The 24,349-nt window shown below is 34.3% G+C and overlaps 1 protein-coding gene across 6 annotated transcripts in view; it reads right to left on the bottom strand.

Moving 5' to 3' along the window:
- Positions 1–661: 661 nt before the first annotated feature.
- TTK (TTK protein kinase) overlaps positions 662–24,349 on the bottom strand; it is a 67,594-nt gene continuing 43,906 nt past the window's right edge. For all 6 annotated transcript variants that reach the window (XM_054698982.1, XM_054698983.1, XM_054698980.1 and 3 more), the window contains 11 exons: positions 18,831–18,967; positions 17,128–17,251; positions 16,120–16,209; positions 9,803–9,960; positions 9,529–9,680; positions 8,409–8,533; positions 6,520–6,600; positions 4,235–4,411; positions 3,148–3,232; positions 2,740–2,837; positions 662–1,200 (listed from right to left, as the gene is read on the bottom strand). In XM_054698982.1, the coding sequence (XP_054554957.1) occupies positions 1,114–1,200; positions 2,740–2,837; positions 3,148–3,232; positions 4,235–4,411; positions 6,520–6,600; positions 8,409–8,533; positions 9,529–9,680; positions 9,803–9,960; positions 16,120–16,209; positions 17,128–17,251; positions 18,831–18,967 (1,314 nt within the window). In that variant the 3' untranslated portion in view covers positions 662–1,113. The remainder of the gene's footprint in view (positions 1,201–2,739; positions 2,838–3,147; positions 3,233–4,234; positions 4,412–6,519; positions 6,601–8,408; positions 8,534–9,528; positions 9,681–9,802; positions 9,961–16,119; positions 16,210–17,127; positions 17,252–18,830; positions 18,968–24,349) is intronic.

Below are 24,349 nucleotides of genomic sequence, written 5' to 3'. Positions count from 1 at the left end.
GCTATGTGACATGGAAAAGGCAAAACTAGGGAGATAACAAAAAGATCAATGGTTGCCTATAGGCGGGGAATAAAGAAAGGATAAATAGGCAGAGCAGAGAATTTTTAGGGCAGTGAAAACACTCTTTAATAGTATAATGATGCATATATCTCATTGTACATTTGTCCAAACAATGTACACAACCAAGAGTAATTACGATGATGCCTAAGTGCAGCGTTCATTAATTGTAACAAACATACTACTCTGGTGAGGATGTTGATAATAGGGAGGTTATGCATGTGTGGTGGCAATGTTTGCACTTTCCCTCAATTTTGATGTGACTAGAACTTCTAAAAAAAAATCTTAATTTTTATAAGTTTATTAAAATCTTGAAAAAAACTGGGGAAAAGTATAATTATATGATATCTTTGATTAACTTATTAGATTCAGTTCTAAAGATGCTGAGGCTACATTTGTAGTTACCCATTATGAAGTCATACAAGGAGGGCCAGTACTACACAAATTACGCCACAGAATCCAGCATGATACTTTCAATACAAAGAATAATAGATACTACTAAAATTAAAGGGAGAATTAAGAGAGCCAAGTGCAGCCCTAAACTCTGGAATATTTCAGTGCTATAAAGCAATAGGAAATCTATTTTAGCAATCAAATCCTTTAGATTTCTTTTCTCCAATATTCATTCAATAAGTTCTATTTTTATAACCTCCTCTAATACAATTTTTATTAAAAATTTTGCTCCCATATTAACAACACATTTATTTCCTTGAAGAAAATAATTTTACAACACTTTAATGTCATTTTATGCTTTATTTACATAGTTCTTAAGAATATATTTCAGTTGTCCACCCACTATTCCAACTGTGAAATATTAAATAGATTAGATTTGCAGGAAAGCACAAAAAAGAGAAAATAAATCTACAAAGTAATATATACAGTGTCATTAGTGGTTATTATTTTTACAGTTTTCTTTGACGATAATCCACTGAATGTTTCTGAAAATGACATTTCAGAATTAAGTTGTCTTCAAGAGAAGATTTCCATAAGAAGTCAAGAGTGTAATAATCCAATATATTTTACAGGTGGTATTTGACAGTTTATAAGATGATGAAATCATTTTTTTCCCCATTTTTTTTCAAAAGTCTTGGATAATGAGGAGGAATCATGACTTTCACCACTACTATAGTGTTCATATAAAGTCTGAAATTGAAAACATACATGTTTTGTAATTTTTAAACTCTATGTATTAGCAGATTAATATAACTCCAAATATGCTAATGCAATAAGCTGTTCTTTTGTTCTTATAATTAGGAAATATTTTATAAACTATTAGAGATAATAAAGAATATTAAACACCTAACTTAATATTAAATATCTCAGTTATCATGAATGAGGTACAACTCAATTTTTCTGTAAAGAAATGTAACAGAGCTAATAAATGTGCATTTATCTGTACCTTCAAGGTTTTGTGACCTTATCTTAATTTTTCTTAAATAAAGCTGGCCTTAGATAAATGACTAAAAGTAAAATACACTTATCTGGAAATACACATTCAGATGTTATTTAAACTAATGAAAAGAAGACATTTAAAAATCAAATTGTTATATGAATAAGTATAATTAGCTATAATTCACATATTTAAAAAAATTTAAGACTAAGTCAATACCTAAATTATGAATGACATCTTTGCCATCAAGGAACACCTAACTTTAGTGATAAGTATGTAATCCACCTCAATTTTTTAAAAGATTATTTTGTCCAATTTTAATTGCCAAAGCCATTGATTTAGTAACCTTCACTTGAGAAAATTTAAATGACTATATATAGAAAATTCCTCCAGAAATGTAACCAACATCTTAGATTGGCTTAACCACACTCAGAAAATTAACAGTTTTTAGTTTAATTATATTGTAACGTTTCAACTGAAATAAATTATTAACTGCTTGGTACTAAACAAATAGGTCACTAAGTATACTCAGGTTTCTAGAAATGACCAGGTGTTTGATGGCTGTGTGATACAAAAGTAATGGTACAGACATAAATGGGCACTGGGAAGCTGAAAGGTTTAAAACATTTGCTTCGAGAAATGTACTGACTGTTACATACAGCTTCACAGAAGTCAGTACAGTGATAAACGCTATGATTTCTCTAGGCTGGTTAAGAGAAAAATTGGCTAGAAGAAATGAGTTCAAAAACTGTGTTAAGAATGGTGTTAATTGGGGCTTCCCCGGTGGCGCAGCGGTTGAGCGCTGGGCTGCGAAGCTGCCTGCAGCCTCTGCAGCGCCAGTTCAATCCCCGGCCGCCGGGCAAGGGTCCCACATGGCGTGCAGACCTCTCCTGCCGCCCACTGCTCCCCTCAGCAGTGTCTGCCTGCTCTGCTCTCCGCTCTGGCTCTGGTGAATTCTCTCACCCTCCCGCGCTTCTGAATGTACCCAGTGCTTGTATAAATAAATAAATAAATCTTTAAAAAAAAAAAAAAGAATGGTGTTAAGAGATTCCTAATAAAACTTACAATCAAGATCTAACAGCATTCAGATCTTCTGAATGCACTTCATAATTTAATTTTAAATTGTTAATAATAATTTAATTTTAAATATAATTTTAAATTTAATTTAATTTTAATTTTCATTGATCTAATGAGTGAACAACTTTTCTTTAGATTACCTGTTTAAGTGTCTTAACTCACTTAACTATACAAAACAATTAAAATTCATGTCAACGGACAATAGACATACTTACTTTAGCAGCTTTCAAAATGGAGTTAGGAGAATTCAGACCAACAAGTTGGCCCAGAACATGTTTCATTTCTTCAGTGGTTCCCTTAGCCATCTGGTTACCTATAAAATATGAATAAATATACACTCAGTAACACATGGGTAGCAATAAGAAAAATATAGGTGCTTCCGTTTAACAGCACTATAACTGCCATTCTTGTATTCACTGATCATAGCCCTTATTTAGGATAAGAAACAATAACTGCCAACAAGTTTAAAAAAAGATGATTTAATTTATTTTAGTATTTGGCATAAAAGGATTTCCTTAAGGAAGGAGACAAGCTGGAAAAGAGTAGCCAATACAAATTGTTTTTTTTGGTAACAGTTTAGACTTTATTAGTAACCTGGTAATAAACTGATTTTAAAGAAGTACCTGGATGAGCTTGAATTTGAACATATGGATGTGCCAGAAGCTCAGGAATGGATATCCTCTGTTTAGGGTCCCTTATTAAACAGCACTATAAAAATAAATATTATTTTTTTTTAAAGACAAAGCAAATATTCTTATGCAATATTGGTATTTTTCCAGATTGCATCAGATTGCACAAGTTATCTCGATATTCCACTCAGAAATGAAAAGATCATTTCACAAATCATTTTTGCAATACCTGAAACTATCCATAAGCTTTAAAATTTCTTCAGCGTCAACTTCACATGCCTTAAAAAGTTAACTCAGGGGCCTCCTTGGTGGTGCAAGGGTTTAAGATGCAACCTATGAAGCTATCCGCAGCCCCGCAGCACAAGTTCGATCCCTGGCTGGCCAGGGAGCAACCCACATGGTGCAGCAGACCTCTCCTGACTCGCCCGCTGCTCCCCTCAGCAGTGCATTTCAGTCAATGTGCCTGTTCTGTTCCCCACCTTGTCTATGGTGAATCCTCTCACCCCCCACACCTCTGGCTGTACCCTGGCTCTTGTATGCATAAATAAATAAATCTTTAAAAAAAAAAAGTTAACTCAAATAAGGCAGATGGAAAGAGACAAATACTGATGGCATCACTTACATGTGGAATATAACATGGGAAACATAACAAGGGCCAGTCAGAAGCAAATCACTAACAAAATTTTGATATCTGAATGCAAAACTGGGGCAACCAGAGGGAAGGGTAGCGGGGTGGGAATAGGGGAAAGGAGGGGAGGGGCCCAATGGAACAGAGTAGAGGATTACTGGGGCATTGGTGGTGGGCATGGTGTGAAAATATATATTTGTAGACGTTTAAACCTATAACCACCAAAGCAGATACAATGATGTAAAACACTTTACGTCAATAAACATTATCTGGAAAAATAAAAAAGGTAATTCAGTCAGCAATTCCTTTCAATATACAATTGAAAATGACCCTTTTGACTTTAAAAAGAATAAGTCATATATATGTATCCCAGTTACATTTCTAGTTTCAGCTTTCTTTTGAGCAAACAAGTATATGAAATCCTGTTCTATATTCATATGTTATTAATATTACCTTTAATACATCTTGAAGATCTTTCTCTGGAATATCAGGAAATTCGATTTCATGATTAGGATCAATTATGGCATGTAATTTAGAAATCTGATTAATTATATGCTGAAATGGTGTTTTCCCATAAGTCATATAGTACAAAATGCATCCTAAAGACCAGACATCACTTTTGGGGCTGATCTAAAATAAATGAATAAATCACACTTAATTTTTCAACAAATTCATAATTAAAATACTTCAACTGAAACAAATTAATACATTTTGTCAGCTTATGAAAATACAAAACTAAAAATATTAAATTTACCTGTTTTCACCCAAATTACTGGATAATAATATTTTATAAGTTAATAAGTATGTATCAAATTTTAAAAGGTTTTCTGAGCTATCCTTAACCCAAGAAAACAAAGTATAGAGCCAGGCTAGGAGGCTAAATCTTAAGAGAAGACAGAAAGTCACATTGTAGTGATAAAAGATACAATCAAGCAAGAAATGACAGACACGAACTTCTATGCAATGAAACTACATTACATTTGATTATACTAAGCAAACACTATATTAAATTCTTTTGGGGGAATAGATCTTAGCATGCCTTTTAGGAAATGACATAAAATAGATACTAATATCTGAACACAAAGAAAACTGAAAATTGGTAATAATCTTAAAAAATCCATACCATCTACCAGTTTAAACATCTGGAAAGTCAGTCAATTTCTAAATAAATCATGGATTAAAAAGGGTTTGAGATTCTGGGGAAATGGCAGTGGTTGTAGAAGTATAACTTTTCAAACTTTCCATATCGCCAGATAAGGTAAGTAATGTGGTAGCAAAACCATAAACATATGGAAAATATTACAACAAAACCAGGTGAAAAACTATACCCATGAACTCAGAATGCAAGTGGAGTCACACCACCAATAGCCACAAGTCTTCTGTAGAGGCATTTGAAGGATACAGCAGAGGGAAGTAAAGAAGGTGTCTAACAGATCTCACAAAAGAAATCCAAAAAGTCGGAAGAGTCAACAAATAGTGTTCACTAGGTGAAAACAATTTGAGGCTAGATTGAGAGGGGATTTGAGCTCTGTAATAGTGGAGGTATTACCTCACATGGCAGGATAAAAATGCCTTCTATTCAGAATTACCAAGGCCATTCGATAGCTGGAGATTTATCAATACATACTAAATCACTAAGTTGACAATTGAACAACTTTGAGCTCCACATATAATTAAAAATAAGTATCTTAAAGTAAGAGAAAACAAAAAAATTTTAAAACTGAAATTACAAATATTAAGCATTAATAAAAATAAAAAACACTACAGTAAACCTATAAGCTAAAGTAAGCTAAATGCAATTTAAATTATAAGAATACTAAAATTAAATTAGCAATTATTTAAATCCAGAAAATAGAGGAAAAAAATAAAGATAAAGGAAATACAAATAGCAAAAATTAGAGAATAGAAAATATAATTAAGAAATGAAATCAAGGTCTGGTTCTTTAAAATTAATGAAGCCATGCAAGTCTAATGAAGAAAAAGAAAAAAAAAGAGGACAAATCTAAGTATTAGAAATGGGGACGTTAAACCGATAACTATTTGGCATAATTTTAAGCCAGTCATTTGAAATAGAAGTCATATTTTTCTAGGAAGAAATATATAATTTAGTAAATAAAAGCACATTTATCAAGCAATTATTTTGAGCTAGATAAGGTATTATGGGTTTCATATTTTCTCATTTAATGTTCAATTACTTTTAAAATAGGTACTATTTGTTAGCCTAATTTACAGATATAGAAACCGGGCAAGTTAAGTCACAAATGGACAAGATGTTCTCACACCTGCTTGGTTACATTGCCTGGGAGCTGGAAGCAGGCGACATGGCAGGCAAAGTAGACCTAACAAATGGCACCAATGAGGCTAACACAAAGGTCACTTTGAGGTGGTGAAATAAGACAAGTCGCCAGTGGCAGGCCAGGAAAAATTACACATTAAGTTGTGTTTGGAAATACTGAATTCACAACTGAATAAATGTTAAGAAATAAAATGTAAGAGTCAGAGAGAGAACAAAAATAGATTTGAAAAATAGAGAACAAAAATAGATTTATAATCAATAGATTATAAATTCTGTTATTTAAAGGTGTGCAAATCAGAGTCGTTAGATCTTAATTTTTTTAATTTTAAAACTCAAAAAACATCACAGTTGCATTTCTAACACAAATGCTGCCCTGAAAGTCCATTATAGTCCAATTCCTACTGATATCAGATAAATGGAATGTAAATAACTTATAGAGTACCTTTGATTTGGATTTCCCATTTTCTCTTGAGGAAGACATATCTTTGATTGCTTCTGGTGGCATATAATTAACTGTACCAACCTATTTGTCAAGTCACAGAAAACACAAATTAGTGAAAATATTTCATTCAGCATTAGTATTTTTATTTTTTTTTTAATAGAGGCATGCTTATTTATTGTTTGCTGGTTTGTTTGATACATGCACTGGTACAGTCAGAAGCATGAGAGAATTCAACAGAGCCAGAGCGGGGAGCAGACAGGCAGGACAAGTACACTGCTGAAGCAGAGAGGTCTGCGCATGTGGGATCCTCCTTGGCAAGCATCGAACAAATCGCAACATCAATAACCAGCATTAGGTATTTTTTAAACACAAATGCCAGATTCTTGGAAACATGGATAAATTCAATTTCAATAGCCAATTTGAAAAACTCAAATAACTGACAATATTAAGACATAAATTTCTCCACAACTTAAGAGAAATTTGGTTCAAAATCACGAACTTGGACTATTCTAAGAATGCTGAGTTTGGATTATCATGGGCAACCATCATAAAACTGTCCAGGTTAAAATTAATTAAAGCCCGGCCTCCCTGGTGGTGCAAGGGATTAAGCCACAGAACTATAAAGCTGTCCGCAGGCAGCCACTGCAGTACGAGTTCGATCCGTGGCCGGGGAGCTACCCACATGGCGCAGCAGACCTCTCCTGACTTGACCACTGTTCCCCTTAGCAGTGTATTTTAGTCAATCTGCCTGTTCTGTTCCCCACTGTGTCTCTGGTGAATCCTCTCACCCACCACGCCCCACACAACTCTGGCCTGTACCCCAGTTCTTGCATGCATAAATAAATAAATCTTTAAAAAAAATTAATTAATGGCCATAAACTTTGAAGGAATTGATCAAGCACTCATTTCTGTGTTGAAACAGATTCAGAATGCTTTTTAAAAATAAACCAATCATCTAACTTTGTTTCCAAGTATTCCCTGGTGCCCAAAGTGATGGGATGGGTATCTAACTCATGAAAGAGTTTCAACAGAAGGGTTATGCCAACCTTACAATGCATTCATTTTATTCTAAAATAAATAGTTTTGCTTTCAAACACAGAACACATGTACTTAAAGATATTGCCACAGAAGTTATCTTCAAGCTGATTTACAACTAAATTTAAGTTATATTTTTTGACATAAAGAAAAGGGAATGTCAAGGAGAATTGTTAGAAGGGCCCACTTTTCACCAACTCCTCAAAAGTCTAGTTTTATTCCCAGGATAAAGGCAGACTTACATAAGGTATCTGTATACATGGATTACATCATTTTGGTTACTAGCAGGACTTTTAGTTATTTTTTGGTGTCATTACCTCAGATTTTAGGGGACAACTTCATTCAGTTTGCTATCCATATTCTATCATAAAAATGCAAAGATTAAAATCTTTATTATGTGGGCCTACAATATAAAGGGCCAATTAAAAATCTTTTTTTCCAATTTAAGTGGTAGAAAAAGATTTATTTCTCTAAAAGAATGAAATAATATTGCCTCAGAGACAATGAAAAACAATAGCTGCAATTCCCTCTTTACTTGCTATCAGGGAATTATGAGACAAAGTTGCAGGTGAATTTTAGATCATGACCAAGATGATTTCCAAGGCAGGTACTACTGTCTCACTACCTAAGCTATAGGAAAATCACTGAAAATTGTTGGGTATATTTCTACCTAATCTTGGCTTTCTACACTAAATTATTCTAAGTATACTTTGCTGTTTTTGTAATTATAGTAACTATTCTTATAAAAAGGCACTAAATCCTTTAAAAACGTGGTAAGTAAAAATGAAATTCCCAATAGCAAAAAAAGAAAAGGAATTGAACTCTGTGGAAAGAAACCATTCATTAAGTCTTACCTGGGAGTCTTTAACAATACTGGTTGTATCTGGTTGCATTTGGTTTGCAATCCCAAAATCAATTAGCTTTAGCATTCCATCAACTATCAGAAAGTTGGCAGGTTTCAGATCACTGTGAACAATGCCTTCAAAATAAAAGTCCATCATAATATTAACAACATGAAACTGTCTAATTACAAAAAATTTCACAATCTACTGCCAAGTTGATTCCTGTTAATTAGTTGATAAAATTACTCATTTTTAATATATTCTACAAACATAAAGGACTTGCTGTGTGTCAGGCACTATTCTAAATGCCTGTTGTTTGTATTGAATCATTTAATCTTCATACTAGTGCCAAGGTATTATTATTCCCATTTAATGTGAGGATATGAAGGCAAAGAACTTAAGCAATTTATTCAAGTTCATATGGTGTAAGCAACAGTGCCATGAATTCAACCCAGGCAGTCTGGTTGCAGAGCTTATACTCATAACCACTGAGATTCAATACCCACTAAAGTGCACTGTAAATTATACTACCAGATGGTAAGACCCTAATGCTTCTGACACCTACAATCCTACAGCTATGATCTTGGGAGGAAGACATTACAAGACAAATCACAACGATAGAGGTTAAGTTAGTTAAGAATAAGATAAAGGCAGAGAAGTCCTAAAAAGAACACTCCCCACCCCATGTTTAAGTAAAAAACCCACCCAGAAGATAGGGTTCATAGTTAAAAATGTATACCAAACTCCCATACAAGGCACATAATACAAAATAACTAGCAGAATGAATGAAATCAACATCTCAGATTTTAGGATTTGTGAAATACAAAGTCAGATCTGCTATAATGATAAGTATTTGGAGACCCAGGATTAAGGAATATATGTTAATAATGAGAAAGATAAAGTTTGCATTATGGATGTATTATGGATGTGGGGACTTGAGTTCATACCCTATATCCTTGGTTAACAGTGTTATAAAGAAATGGTTTTGTTCCTTCATCTTAAAATAAGCTTCCAAGTATTTAGTTTATTTAGCCTAAAGGTACCAATAACTATTACCTTAAAATTATAAGTGTATTTCTCTAAGATGACACTTAATAAATATTGTAACTTTCATATAAAGACTTTAAAATACCATGCTGATGAATTGTGTAAACTGCCTCCAACATGTTTTTCCAGTAACTCTTACGTTCCCATGGATTGATGGATTTTTTCTTTTTAAGCCAACTATTAAGATCAATATTTCCACACTCCATTACCATGTAGATGTACTGGTCTGTGATTTCACTGCCATTAAAAACAAGTAAAACCAATGGAACAATAAATGGTTAGGTTACTGTTGAGATTTACTAACTATCTAATTAATTATAACAAAAGAAAGGTTTTGTAAATTAAAGAAAAATACTTACTAATCATAAAGTCGGATGATCTTATCACTATGTTGTTGTAGTTTATTCAAATAAGCAATTTCATTTCGGTAACTGTCAATTGTTTGATTATCTGCTTCTTCTAAGTTCACATACTTTATAGCATGTATCTGTTTCTTTTCATTCAAGACCTGATACACCTATAATGGTAAAACAAAGGACAAAGTTTAGAATGCTATATATATTTTCTCTCCCTCTCTCTCTCCACACACACACACACACACACACACAGATTATCACAATACTTCTAATTTATTAGACAAGAGTATTAGGCTAAGGAATACTGTTTTGAATAGTTAAGTATCTGAGTATAGAAGAAAAAAACATACTTTAGAGTATATAGTTCATTTTCAACTACCTATGACAACAGGCATTCAATAACTCAAGGGCATTAAATTTAAAATGTTTCTATGTCAATATATAAGAAAGGTAATTTAAATTTCATGCGCATTCACAGCACTCTGTTGGATGCCTTAACCCGAGAAATACCTAAAGAAAAAGATACTAAAAAGAGTTAAGGAAGACTAAGGGCTGTTAAAAAAAAAAAAAAAAAAAAAAAAGAATTCATTTTACAGATATGTGTTTTTCATATTGCCTGATTCATGTGGTGAAAAATATTTAAAAAAAATGTTCTAATTATAAGCTACCAGTATATTCAGTTGTATCAAGTAGACTAGGTCCAATTTTCAAAGTCAAGTTGATAGCAAGATGTTCCTATAAGCATATTGTCAGGATCTCTATGGTCCAGGTCAAATTATGATAGTTAACTTCTAAGCAATGATAGGGAAAATAATACATACAAAAAAGTGGAAAACACGGCTAATGTATCTAACTTTTAGCAAACATGCAATAGGATAGGGCTTCAAAAATGCAAGATTTCAAAGCCAAATTATATGCACTTATTTTTTTTGACACACTGAAATAAAACACCATTTATTTAAAAGCCATTTGGTCTTGACTACCCAGCAGATACTGGCAAGGAATAAGAAAGAGCCAAGGAGAATGAAAGGTTTATGCATTGCAAATGATCTAAGGAGAATCTATCAGGTTGTTAGGTACAGTATTAGTTACTTTAAAAATTTTATTTTATTTTATTTTATTTTTAAAGATTTATTTATTTATGTATACAAGAGCTGGAGTACAGGCCAGAGGTGTGGGGGGATGAGAAGATTTACCAGAGACAGAGTACAGACAGGCAGACTGACCAAAGTATGCTGCTGTGGGGAGCAGCAGGCGAGTCAGGAAAGGTCTGCTGCGCCATGTGGGTTGCTCCCTGGCCAGGGATCGAACTCATGCTGCAGTGGCTGTGGATAGCCTCATAGGTTGCGTCTTAATTCCTTGCACAACCAGGGAGGCCCTACTTTAAAAATTTTAAATACAAAGCTCTAACAAGGAATTATTGCATTTACTTGTACACACAGCAAATTGGAGGAGGAAGGGTGTAAAATAGTGATAGGGCAGGAGGCAGCAGAAAATATCAAGGAAAGAGACGAAATTTTAATATAGCATAAAACCATTTTATATAAGTGAAAAATACCTTACCAATTTTAGAGAACTGAAAGGATCCACTATTTCATTTTAATACAATTAAAATGTTGTTAGTAGTACCTACCACACAGGGTTGGAAAGATGACTGAGATTGTTTGGAATGCTGAAAACGCTAGCTACTATGCTTAAAGACAATTGGGACAGAATAAGGTATATATCTTCAAACATATTAAAATTCTCAGGCATTTCAGAAAAACGATTTACAGCATATTTAAACAAAATAATACAAACTCAAAACTTCTGAGCAAATGAAAACTTTTAAATCAACTTTTTGCATGTATCTATTTTTACTTCTTATTGTCTCTGCTCTGGGTAATACTCTTGCAGCACATGATGAGCTGCATTAGGCAGCCCTTATTTCCATTTCACACAGTAAGTGTCAGATTCATAATCTCTCAGTTTTAGCATGTTAGTGAAAGAACTAAGAAGATCAGTTTCTTCACCATATCTATTAGCCCCATGACTCTTCTAAATGCTCGAAAAACAGTGTAAGTTAATCATTGTTTAAACACTAGAATAGACAGAATGTAGTGTTAGTTTCATAAAGCATATTACCCTCTGCATTAAGAAAATATAGGTTAGTTCCAGCTTTATCACTTGGCCCTTGACTTAAGTAAGCTTACACCTTCATTACACTCCAAAGAAAAATTGTGTAATTTTTACTCTGTAAGATTTTTCTACATTCAGAGAAAAAGGAACCCTTCTACACTGCTGGTGGGAAGAAAGCAAGCTGGTCTGACCGTTGTGGAAAGCAGTACAAAGATATTTCAAAACATTAAATACGGACCTGCCATTTGACCCAGTAATTCCAATTCTAGGCATCTACCAAAAAAGTTCAAAAACACTAATTTGAAAGGAAACTTGCACTTCCACTATTGTGGCACTACATATTCTATAGCTAAACTATGGAAACAACCTAAGTGCTCCAGTACAAATGAGTGAATGAAGATGATGTGGTTATATACACAGTGGAATACTACTCAGCAAACAAAAAAGATAAACTCGTGCCATTTGCAGCAACATGGATGGAGCTTGAAAGGATAATGCTAAACAAAATAAGTCCAAAATAGAAAGATAAATACTAGATGGTAGAACTAATACGTGGACTATAAAGTAAATTAATAGTCAGTTGATAGCTGACTATAGAACTGAAACATCAAGGGAGGAGGGAGAAAGGAGAGGGAAGAACAAAGAGGGAAGAAAGCACAATAATCTATATTTGGGGAGTATGGTTTTGTTAGTGATGGTGCACTATGATAATCCCTGATAGGGTTACCCCAATATTACCTCAGTTAAAAATAAAGGGAAAAAAAAAAGATTATTTTATATCCACTGAAAATATGCCACTAAATATCTCACCTTAAACTAAATAACTAATAAGCAATACATTTACCAAAAAATTTCTTTTAAGCAATAAAATCAGGTAATTCTTCTAATATATTGATAAAAAATAAATTTATTTTGTCCCCTTATTTCCATGTCTGAAATTTGAAGCAAGAAAAAGAACAAAAATGCATGCAGAAAACAAATTAATAGTATTGAACAACTGCTACACATGGTAAGGTACATAACATATTTATAATAAGTTAACAAGCTAGTCTTAAGAAAGTCTAGTATTTGTTAACTGGTTAAGAAATTGTAATAAAACTTAAAATGAGTCCATCAAGCTTTGCTTCATGTATCACCCTTGACAATATATAATATAGCAAAACAGCTGAGAAGGGACAGTTCATTAATTAACATATATTTCAGTCTTTGTCATGTCCTAGGCACCATTCTAGATAATGCAGCAAAAATCCTGATGGAACTACATTCAGCTGCAGGGGGACACAAACAAGAAATCAAGTAAGTCAATTATAGAACATACTAGAAGGTGAGCAAAGGAGAAAAACAAAGCATGTAAGGTAGACTGGAGTGCATCAGCAAGCAAAAGTGGGAGTTGCAGTTTTAAAGAGTGGTCAAGAAAAAGGCTTGGGCAAAGATGTGAGGCTATCTGGTTGAAAACTAAATATTATGTTAAAGCAGACCAGGAGAGCAAAGATTGAGTCAATGAGACTACTTAGAAGGCTACTGTAATAATCTAGGTGAAAAGAAAATAATGTTTTAACCAAAGTGGTAATAGTGGAGGTGGAGAAATAGTTAAGATTCTGGACAAACTCTGAAGTAGAACCAACAAGATTTGCTGATTAGCTGAATGTGTAGGAGTAAATTGCATCAATGATGACTCCAGGGTTTTTGGGCTAACAACTGGAGAATGGAGCTGCCATTTACTGAAATGGGAAAGACTATAGAGCAAAAAGACACATTTGGCATATAATAAATTTTAAGTATCTGGTAGACACCCAAGAAGAGATGCTGAGCAGTCAAATATGCAAGCCTAAGTATACAAGCCTAAAATTCAAGGAAGAGTTCTGAGCTGGAGCATATGCTTGAACACTGTCAGCATATACATGGTATTTAAAATCATGAGACTGAAAAAAACACTAAGAGTAAGTTCAGAGAGAAAAGGTCAAGTATGAGCCCTGTGGTCTTAAAACAGTGAGGTCAGGGACATATTAGAATACTGAAAAGACAGTTGGATAGTAAAAAATTGAGAAAAGCTAAATGGGGGGGGGGGGGAATTTTTCAATGAAAAAAGGATAATTAAGTGTCCTAAATGCTAAATAACCCAAAATTGAAGCTAAGAATTAGATATTACAAAAACACGGAGGTCACTGGTAATCTTGATAACAATGTTTTGTTGAACAATAAAGGTAAAAATCTGATTTAAGTGGATTAAGAAAACAGAATAGGATTTCTTTTGAGGTATCTTCCATGCAGAAAACGACAACCATTTAAAACTAGACCTTTGCACTCCGCTGTCCCCTCTCAGGGGACATTGCAATTTATTAGTGATTACAGGGAATTGAGTTATTTCAACGCAACTTTTTGAGACATGCATGTTTTCCTGAAGTTTTATCTTGAAATGGCACAAGAAATTAAATCAAAGTATCGTAAAATTACTAAGATATATACAAGAAATGTCAGCGGGTTTTGTGTCGGACGAGAACGTGAGATGCGTGCTCACGACGGTCCGAGCACTTCGCGAGGCCACTTGAAAAGAGCGATAAGGGGAGTTTGTAGAAGAAAGGTCGGTTTTCGAACATAGTGTGCACTGTATAGTGTGATATGTAATTACAAATAAACAAGTCTACATCTGGAGGAAAAGATTTTCAAAGCTGAGCTCATTTTGGTTTGAAGCTTCGAGCAGTGCACATAGATCTAACGAGGAGAAAATCAGGTAAGTGATTCTTTTCTTAGTGAATAAATTGTTTGGTGAAAGCTATTTTGGTAAATATCATCTTGTCAGTCAGTTAGTAATAACAATTAGAAATTTTCAACCCATGCATTTATTCATATTTTTTATTAGAACAATGGCAAAGCGTCCAACAACGAATGAGTCTCATGACACAAGTAGTAGTGAAGATGAGCTCCAGATAGACCTCTATACAGCCATGTCAAACATGCACTAATCAGCCTGCAATGCATATTGGGGAGTGTTACAAAACTTATCATACTGTACAAAATTATAAATAATAAAATATTGGTTTTTTTTTGCAAATATACATTCCTCAATGTCACCCAATTCATTTAAGTCCAATATCATTATAATACGTTACTTGGTTCCAAAATTATACTAACCCTTTGCACTCCGAACCATTTTACGATATTTTGATTTAATTTCTTGTGCCATTTCAAGATAAAACTTCAGGGAAACATGCATGTTTCAAAAAGTTGCGTTGAAATAACCTCAATTCCCCGTAATCACTAATAAATTGCAATGTCCCCTGAGAGGGGACATCCGAGTGATATGCTAGAATTCCAATGTCCTCTGAGAGGGGACAGCAGAGTGCAAAGGGCTAAATAATACGAGGGTCTGTAAATGCACGTTTCCGCCACAAAGTAGCGTCGAGTACCTGGTAGCCAATGTCCAGAATGGTTCGGAGTGCAAAGGGCTAGAATTAGACAAATTTAGGAAATGATTTATTCCAATTCCAAAAATTAACTTATTACTAGGTTTTGAAAAATGCAAACCAAAATCCACTATTCAAAAATTTTGTTGAATCATCCAAAGCATATTAGTTATATTATTTGCATCAGGGTATGACTTTTAGTAACATTCATTTATGGTAATACATGGCTATTATTTGCCACCCTCAAGTCAATGTTAATGTTAGAGAAGAAATCTGGAAAAATAGGAATTTGGAGGGAAGAGGAAGAAACTGGAATTAAGAGACTGGTCTAAAGAGATATGTCCTGGGGCCGTCACCGGTGGCGCAAGGGGTTAAGATGCAGCATTGTGAAACTATCTGCAGCCACTGCAGCATGAGTTCAATTCCTGGCCAGGGAACGACCCACATGGCCCAGCAGACCTCTCCTGACTCGCCCACTGCTCCCCTCAGCAGTGTGTTTCAGTCAATCCTCCTGTTCTGTTCCCTACTGTGTCTCTGGCGAATCCTCTCACCCCTATACCTCTGGCATGTACCCCAGTTGTTGTATGCATTAAAAAAGAGAGAGAGAGAGAGAGAGAGAGAGAGAGAGAGAGAAAGAGAGATGTCATTAGGTGGGAAGAGATGGGAGCAGGGAATGAGAAGGATTTTTCCCTTTACACCCAGTATGGGTCCCTAGAAGTTAAGAAAAAGGACCCTGAAAAGGTAAAAAAACAAAGAGAGAAAAGAGAAAAATATTTCTTTCATATTTTATACACTTACCTTACTTGAACCTCCACTTCCTATCTGCTTCAGTATGGAGTAAATTCTTCCTTTAACTGAAATGCACTCATTTGTTGAAGATGTTGAAATCTAAAATATATAGAAATTCAAAGATTAAAAGAACGTGCCTGAGAAACTAGTATAGTGAAACATTTCTAATTTTGAAATTATCTTAAATCTTTAAATTGTATGCTTTGGTCAAAGAAATAAATTTAATAAATAGATAACCCTTGCAACTCACCTTTACTTAACATATAAATAGAAAATTTAAGGCAAAAAAACCCACTTATGTATACAAACTCATAAGCTATCACTTTTCTCCTTTCTTATTCTTTTTTCTTACACAAACCTCTTTACTTACATACATTAATATATAAACACACAACTATATCTATATTCTTTTTTCTCATTTAGTATTACACTACAAAGAAAAAAGTGTGCTAATGTGCTATGAGCTCCAGAGCCAATTAGACAAATGCTGGATGATGGTCAACAAGTTACTTCAGCATCTTTCATAGCCAATTTTCAAGTGATATACTATGATCCCTTCTTCCTTTCTCTTATGCTGGAGTTTTCTCTAGACTTATAACTCCTTTGAAGATGGAATGCTGTAAGAGGGCTTATCCTGAACTATGAAAGAACCTGAAGACACAAAGAGCACCTGATTACCTAATTAATACCAGGCTGAAACAAGGTCTAACTAAACATCAATTTAAGATCCCAAATGATAGAATCTCTTATGCAATCTTCTACCTTATATAAAAAGGTAAGGATTCTAATTCCTTTAATCTCTAGGTTGAAAGATACTGTTGAGTCATGAAATATATTTTCTGTAAGAAATCACCAGAATTTAAGAACTAACCTCTTAAAATCACAAGGCATCCTTACGATGACATTGAAACAAGAGTTTTGCTTAATAGGACTAAGAATGTACAAGTCCTTAAAATCTTTCCTAGAAAAATAAAATCTTTAAAACTGATAACATATATCATTATAAATATTACAAACCTGTAAATTTTGAAGTGGAGTAGTGAATATTTGCTGCTGCTGCTGGAAATAGGCAAGTTGGCTATAAGGTGTAGATAACTGACAAGCAGGTGGAAACTCATTCTTTACAACAGGAGTTCTAAAACTAGGAAAAGATTATTTTTAACTTAAAACATTAAAATTTAAGAAACAGGAATCTAATTCAGTTTTTATGTGATTTTAAAAGGAGAATAAAAAATGTGTCAAACAGAATCAAAGTTAGTTTTAAGAATATACTGAATTATTTATTCTAGATACGCTATCACAAGAAATTTCATGTGGGGAAAGTGGGGGAATTTTTTCTGAAAATAAACTTTTGTCTCTAGACAATAAGTCCTTAATAAATAAGATGACATTTAATATATGAAGATGGGGTTATTTTATAAGAATTTAGCCAAAGTCAGCTTACAGCTGATTATAATAGATTTTATTAGTACTTTGTACAAATAATGTTCTATGTCAGCATGCTAACAGTATCTGAAAGAAAATTAAATCAGAGGAGTTTGGTTTTTGACCTAAAAGCTATTTAGTCCACATCTGTGCATTGCTTTGTTTATTTCCTATTTTATTCTCAATACCTATCAAGGAGTTTCACAACTGCTTACTGACAATAAATAACCTAATTTCAGAAGAAATAATTACATCACTATTCAGTTAGCAGTCACCCTTTAAACTTTTCTAACTTGGTGGTGCAGGGGTTAAAGTCTCAGCGCTATCAAGCTACCGCTACTGCCAGCCACTGCTGCATAAGTTAGATCCCCAGCCAAACAGCACAGCAGACCTCTCCTGACTTGCCCGTTGCTTCCCTCAGCAGTGCATTTCAGTAAATCCGCCTGTTCTGCTTGCTACCCACTCTGTCTCTAGTGAATTCTCTCATCTCCCCCACCTCCCAACCTCTGGCCCTACATCCCAGTTCTTGTATGCAGAAGTAAAAAAAAATTTTTTTTTTAAACTTTTCTAAGTATAATGAAATGGGATAATATATAGCAAAATTCCATTAATTAGTGGTGAGACTAGATTATACAACCTCTACAGCCAGTTTTAATTAAGATTAAGGCTTACAATTGGGAAAATAAAAAAGCAAAAAATATTATCAACTAAAGTTATCCTGTAAGACAAGAATATACTGAAAATAAATCACTAGCTAAAGAATATGATGTGCCACATCCCTTTATTTCCTTTCTTTGAAATGTCACTAATTTGCTTTTGCAATATCTCCTTTGTTTCCTATCAATCAGCATCAATTAAACAATTTCTTCACTCATCCACTCAAGTCTTAAAAATTCACAGAACTTTGTGACAAGCAATCTTTTTGAAAAATTCTCACTTTCCAATTAACAGCAACTTTGCTATAAAAAGTATCTACACTACATTTGCTCTAAGAATGCTAACCTTTAAAATATCTCTCAATTTCAGAGGTATCCACGTGGCAATGCAAGTTTTACATGCTTACAGTATTTACAGATTATAGGTAGAGATTATAATATGACAGACTTTTACAGTGAGAATATATCGTTGCCTCCTTCTGTTCCTCTTCTACAGATTTAAAAAAAAAAAAGCTTATGCTAAGGAAAATAGTAAGAATTTGGAAAATCTTTAAAGTGACAGAGGCGGATTCATCTTCAGATTTATATAATCCATCACCCCTCCCACCAAAATCCATGTGAACAACTAAAAGTAATTACCAGCTCATGTAATCATCTAAGGCACTGCTGCTGGGTGTCTTACAAATAGATTTTGGGTCAATCCATTTAGGTGCTGTTACTGGTGGTGACTGCTTTGACACTGAAAAGGCAGGTTGCTCAAAAGTGGTTTGTTTTTGCTAAATCAAAATAAAAAACAGCAGTTGCCACTTGATCAATGGTTTACAACAATATAAATTCACCAGACAATAAAGATATGAAATACAAAAACATGTGACAATAAGGCAGAGTATTGCAGACTTTCAATTAACTTATAAGCATAGGTCTTTTACTCTAAATTCTGAAGAGCATTATACTTTGCTCAAAGGATTACAACTAGAGAGAAGGTACACAGGATCTAATGTCCTCTCCCATCAGGGATATTATTACTAATATTGAACTTTTACAATCTAAAGAAGTAATCTGTACTTCTGAAAACTAGTCTTTCTTTAATTAGTAAAATCACATTTCCCATTTTTAAGTTGGGGGAAATGGCTAACTACAAATTATTTAGCAAAATTTAAAATGGCAAATACCTATCCAGTGTTCTCCTTAATGAGAGACACAGAACTCGTAGAATTTATCTCATACAAATGCTAACGAATGATGAAGGAACAGTCTCCTACAGATTATAGCCTGCTGAATGAATCCTGCCTGCTACTTGTTTTTACCTGTAAATAAAGTTTTAATGGAACAAAGCCATGTCCATTTATTTACCTACTGTCTACAGGTGCTTCTATAAATATTGGTAGAGGTGAGTAGTTGCAACAGGGACCATCTGACCTGCAAAGTCCACTAATCTTTTACAGAAAGTTTGCCAACACTTGCTGTGCAGCATCTCAACCAAATAGAGAATCACATTTTGCTTTTTAATTCTGTTAGTTACTGAGCACTCACTATTGTCTAAGGAGGCTTATTTCAATTTGGGGGTAGCTTAAGTCATTAGGAAATATTTGCAGGCTTTCAGGTTTTATCAGTTTCTCTGTTGTAATTTCAACCCACTGGCTCACATTATGCTCTCAAGAACCACAGTGGACAAATCTAATTTCTACATTTCAGTGTTGTAAGTTTTTGAAGACCACTAAGTATTACATCTTGTTTCCTAGATAAATTTTTCATCTTTAAAGATTTCTTCATGTCTAATTTTGGATTAGTGGTCAGGATGGCACTGACAAACTATTGTAGTATGATTATTTTTAAGCAAGAAGAGGGGAAATGGCATGCTTGTATGTGAAATTTGAGAGATCACAACTGACATTGTAGGAATGAGTGGCTAAGGTAAAAAGAAGGAAATAAAGGAGGAAGAAGTTAGGAATTTGGAGAACAGATATAGGACTACTGATATATAGGGGTGTAGAAGTCAACAAAAAAACAGTTGTTGGGTTAAAGTAAAAAGAAGTGATCCAGAGCCTATTATCTTTAAGGAATGATGGGAAATCACTAGGATCTTCTGAGATGATAGCAATGCGCAAGGAACAGAATGATCTATCCATAAAGAATATGTCTTCTCTTTTGTAAGAGAAGAATGGTCTGATTATAGCAATGGGGCCCTTGCAGCTTTAAGGAGAGATATGAGACAAAAACAACCTCCACTTGAGAGAGCTGCTGGAGAAGCAGGGACTTCAGGAAACCACCTAGTTTATTCCTCATTCTGTTTTTCTTAAGCATACTATTCATGGTTTTGGTATATTCCCAAGAGTGCACTACCACTGCCACCAATTAATTACAGAACATTTTCACCATTCTAAAAAGAAATTCTGTGTTCACTCCCTATTCCCCAGTACTTCTAGCTCTGGTAACCACTAAATTACTTTCTGTCTCTGTGTATTTGCTTATTCTGTCATTTCTTAAGAACAGATCACTTTAATACATGGCCTTTTGTGACAGGCTTTTTTTAACTTAACATATTTTCAAGGTTCATTCACATTGTAGCATTCATTAGTACTTTATATTGTTGAGTAATAAAATGAAATAATGAAATTAGTCTACATTTTGTTCACCCAACAGCTGATGGTTATTTGGGTTACGTCTATACTTTGGCAATTATTAATACTTTCCTATGAATATTCTTGTACAAGTTTTTGTGTGGATATATAATTTTCTTTTTTTTCTTTTCTTTTTTTTTTTTTAATAGAGGCATGCTTTATTTATTTGTTTGCTGGTTTGTTTTGTTTGTTTTGTTTATACATGCACTGGGTACAGTCAGAAGCGCGGGAGGGTGAGAGAATTCACCAGAGTCAGAGCGGGGAGCAGAGCAGGCAGAAGGACCGAAGTACACTGCTGAGGGGAGCAGCGGGCTGCAGGAGAGGTCTGCGCGCCATGTGGGACCCTCCTCCGGTGGCCGGGGAGCAGCTGGGGATCGAACCGGCGCCGCAGAGGCCGCGGGCAGCTTCGCAACCTAGCGCTCAACCACTGCGCCACCGGGGAGGCCCTGGATATATAATTTTCTTAAGTATATACCTGGGAAAAGTATTGTTGGATCAGACATTAACTCTATGTTAACTCATGTTCCTTTTAAGGAATTGTCATACATTTTCCAAATGACAGCACCGTTTATGTTCTCACCAAGAGTGTGTTAAAGACTGCAATTTATCCACACCCACACCAACACTTGCTATTGTCTCTTTTTAATTAGGGCCACCTTAGTCGATTTGAAGTGATAGCTCATTACGGTTTGATTTGCATTTTTCCTAATGAAAAAAATACTGAGTCTCCTTATTATCCTATTGGTTTACAGGTTTCAAGAGATGTTGCTTAGTGTGATCCACTATTCAATCTGTCAGGAAATATTCTTCTAACATTTGTTTATCTATTTTACTACTTAGATCAGTGGTTCGCAAAGAAAAATCCAGGAAGAGCAGGGAGACAAGGCTCCCCAAGATACTTTCAGGGAGTCTGAGTGGTCAAAACTATTCATAGACTGAAAAACATTGCCTTTTTTGTTTTCTTTCATGAGTATATAATGGAGTTTCCCTAAGACGTGAAGACACAATGAAATAGACTAAACATAAAAGCAGACCAAAAACAGGGCCTCCCCGGTTGCGCAGGCAGTTGACCGCCGCAATGTGAAGCTGTCCGCAGCCTCTGCAGCACAGGTTCGATTCCTGGCCAGCGGGCAAGGAGCCCACATGGCGCAGCAGCCCCCTCCTGTCTTGCCTGCTGCTCCCCTCAGCAGTGTATTTCATCATTCTGCCTGTTCACCAGCTCTGTCTCTGGTGAATCCTCTCACCCTCCCGTGTATCTGGCCTGTGCCCTGGTTCTTGTATAAATAAATAAATAAATCTTTAACAACAACAGCAAAAAAAAAAAAAAGCAGACCAAAAATAAAATAAAGCACACTTTTCAGTTAAGCCAACCATTAAAGATTTGTAAAATTAAAAATCAATGACAATCTTCTTACTGAAATTATTTTTTTGCAACTTTTTATTCATAGAGAATGCCACTCTCACCACTCTCATTCAACACAGTATTAGAAGTTGTAGCCAGAGCAATCAGCCACAAGAAAAAAATATTAGGCACGCAAAATTGGAAAATAAGAAATAAAACTGTCACTACATGGATTTAACATGATAATATACATGGGAAATCCTAAAGACTTCACTAAATACAAGTTAAAACTAGTAAACAGATTTAGTAATTGCAGGAAACAAAATCAATATACAAAAATTTGGTGTACTTACACACCAAGAATAAACTGCCAAAAAGAAAAATTAAGAAAACATTTATAGTAACAATCACATCAAAAAGAATAGCATACCTAGGAATAAGTTAAGTAAGGTAGTAAAAGAGGTATATACTCACTATAAGACACTGAAAAAGTGAAGACACAAATAGTAGACACAAATGTTTATATACTAGAAAAATGTTGTTAAAATGTCAACAGTACAGAAGAATTTTATAGAAGTAGAAAAAACCTTAAAATTTGCATGGAACATGTAAAAGATAAGAAACAGTTAAACCTGGGGCAGCAGGTTTCATGATTTCAAATTGTATTACAAAAACAACAGTAGTCAAAACAAAATGGTACCAGGAGAAAAACAAAAACATCGCTCAAGAAAACAGAATAGATAAGCCTAGACATATATATTCAATTAATTTAATGACAAAGGAACCAAGAACGGAGGACAGCATCTTCAATAAATGGAATTAATCATTAGCCACATACAAAGTAACCAAATTAGACTACCTTACAATATACACAAAAATAGACTCAAAATGGTTTAAAGAGTTAAAGACTGAAACTACAAATCTCATAGAAGAAAACAGAGGTTTAACTTCTTGATATTTAACTTCGTGAATTTTTTGGATCTGATATCAAAAAATTGATATCAATAGAATCAATTAGCAATGGCAGCAAAAATAAAGGGGGGCTACATCAAACTGAAAAAGATACTGCACATAAGAGACTCACAAAATGAAAAGGCAACCTACTGAATGAAAGATAAATGTACATCCGTACAGAAGACAAAGGGTTAATATTAAAAATTTTATAAAACTTACATAACATTAAAAAGAAAAGTAGATTAAACAATGGGACAAAGGAGAAAAACAAATACTAGATGGTGTCACTTATATGTGGAATATAGAGACACCAAACAAAGGGCCAGACAAAGACAAACATTAAAATCAACCCTTGAAAGCAGGCCACACATCTGAGATATTCAGAGGAGGAGGAAGAGGCAGTTGAGGAGGAGGAGGAGGCCAGGGAACTAGCACAGTGAGCTATGATGGAGGACTATGGGTGCTTTGGTGGTAGGAGTGCTACAGTGACTGCACCTGAGGGTGTACATACTGTCAAAACACTAACAAGAATGTAAAACAATGGTATATTGAAAAGAAATAACTGACAGAAGACCTGAATAAACATTCTTCTAAAGACATACAGATGGCCACCTGGCACATGTAAAGATGCTCTGGGCAATGCAAATCAAAACCACCTGAGATATCACCTCACACCTGTTAGAACTATTATTAAAAAGAAGTGTTGGCAATAATGTAGAGAAAAAAGAACCCTTATGTACCATTGGTGTGTAAATCAGGCAGCCACCATGAAAAACAGTATAGATTTTGCTCAAAAGATTAAAAAATAGAACTACCATATGATCCAGTCTTTCTACTTCCTACCTAAAGAAAACAAAAACACTAACTTAAAAAGACGTATTTACCCCATGTTCAGCATTATTTACAACAGCTGCCATTATTTACAAGAGTTAAAATATAGAAACAACTTGAGTATCCAATGATGTAGAAAATATACATAAATACACAATGGGATAGTATTCAGCCATAAAAAACAAAAATTTTGCCATTTGTTGAATGGATGGACATGAGGAAATAAACCAGATACTGAAAGACAAATACTGCATATTTTCACTTATTTGTGGAATCTTACCAAAAAATCCAGTAAGCTCATAGATACAGAGAATAGACTGGTGGTTACCAAAGACAGGTATGGCAAAATGGATTAAGGGGATATAAACTCCCAGTTACAAAATAAGTAAGTCATGTGGATGAGATGGATA

This window comes from Talpa occidentalis, unplaced genomic scaffold (assembly GCF_014898055.3).
Source record: "Talpa occidentalis isolate TD23 unplaced genomic scaffold, MPIMG_talOcc4v2.1 talOcc4.2, whole genome shotgun sequence".
Taxonomy (NCBI): Eukaryota; Metazoa; Chordata; class Mammalia; order Eulipotyphla; family Talpidae; genus Talpa; species Talpa occidentalis.
This window is presented reverse-complemented; position numbering and strand designations above follow the sequence as displayed.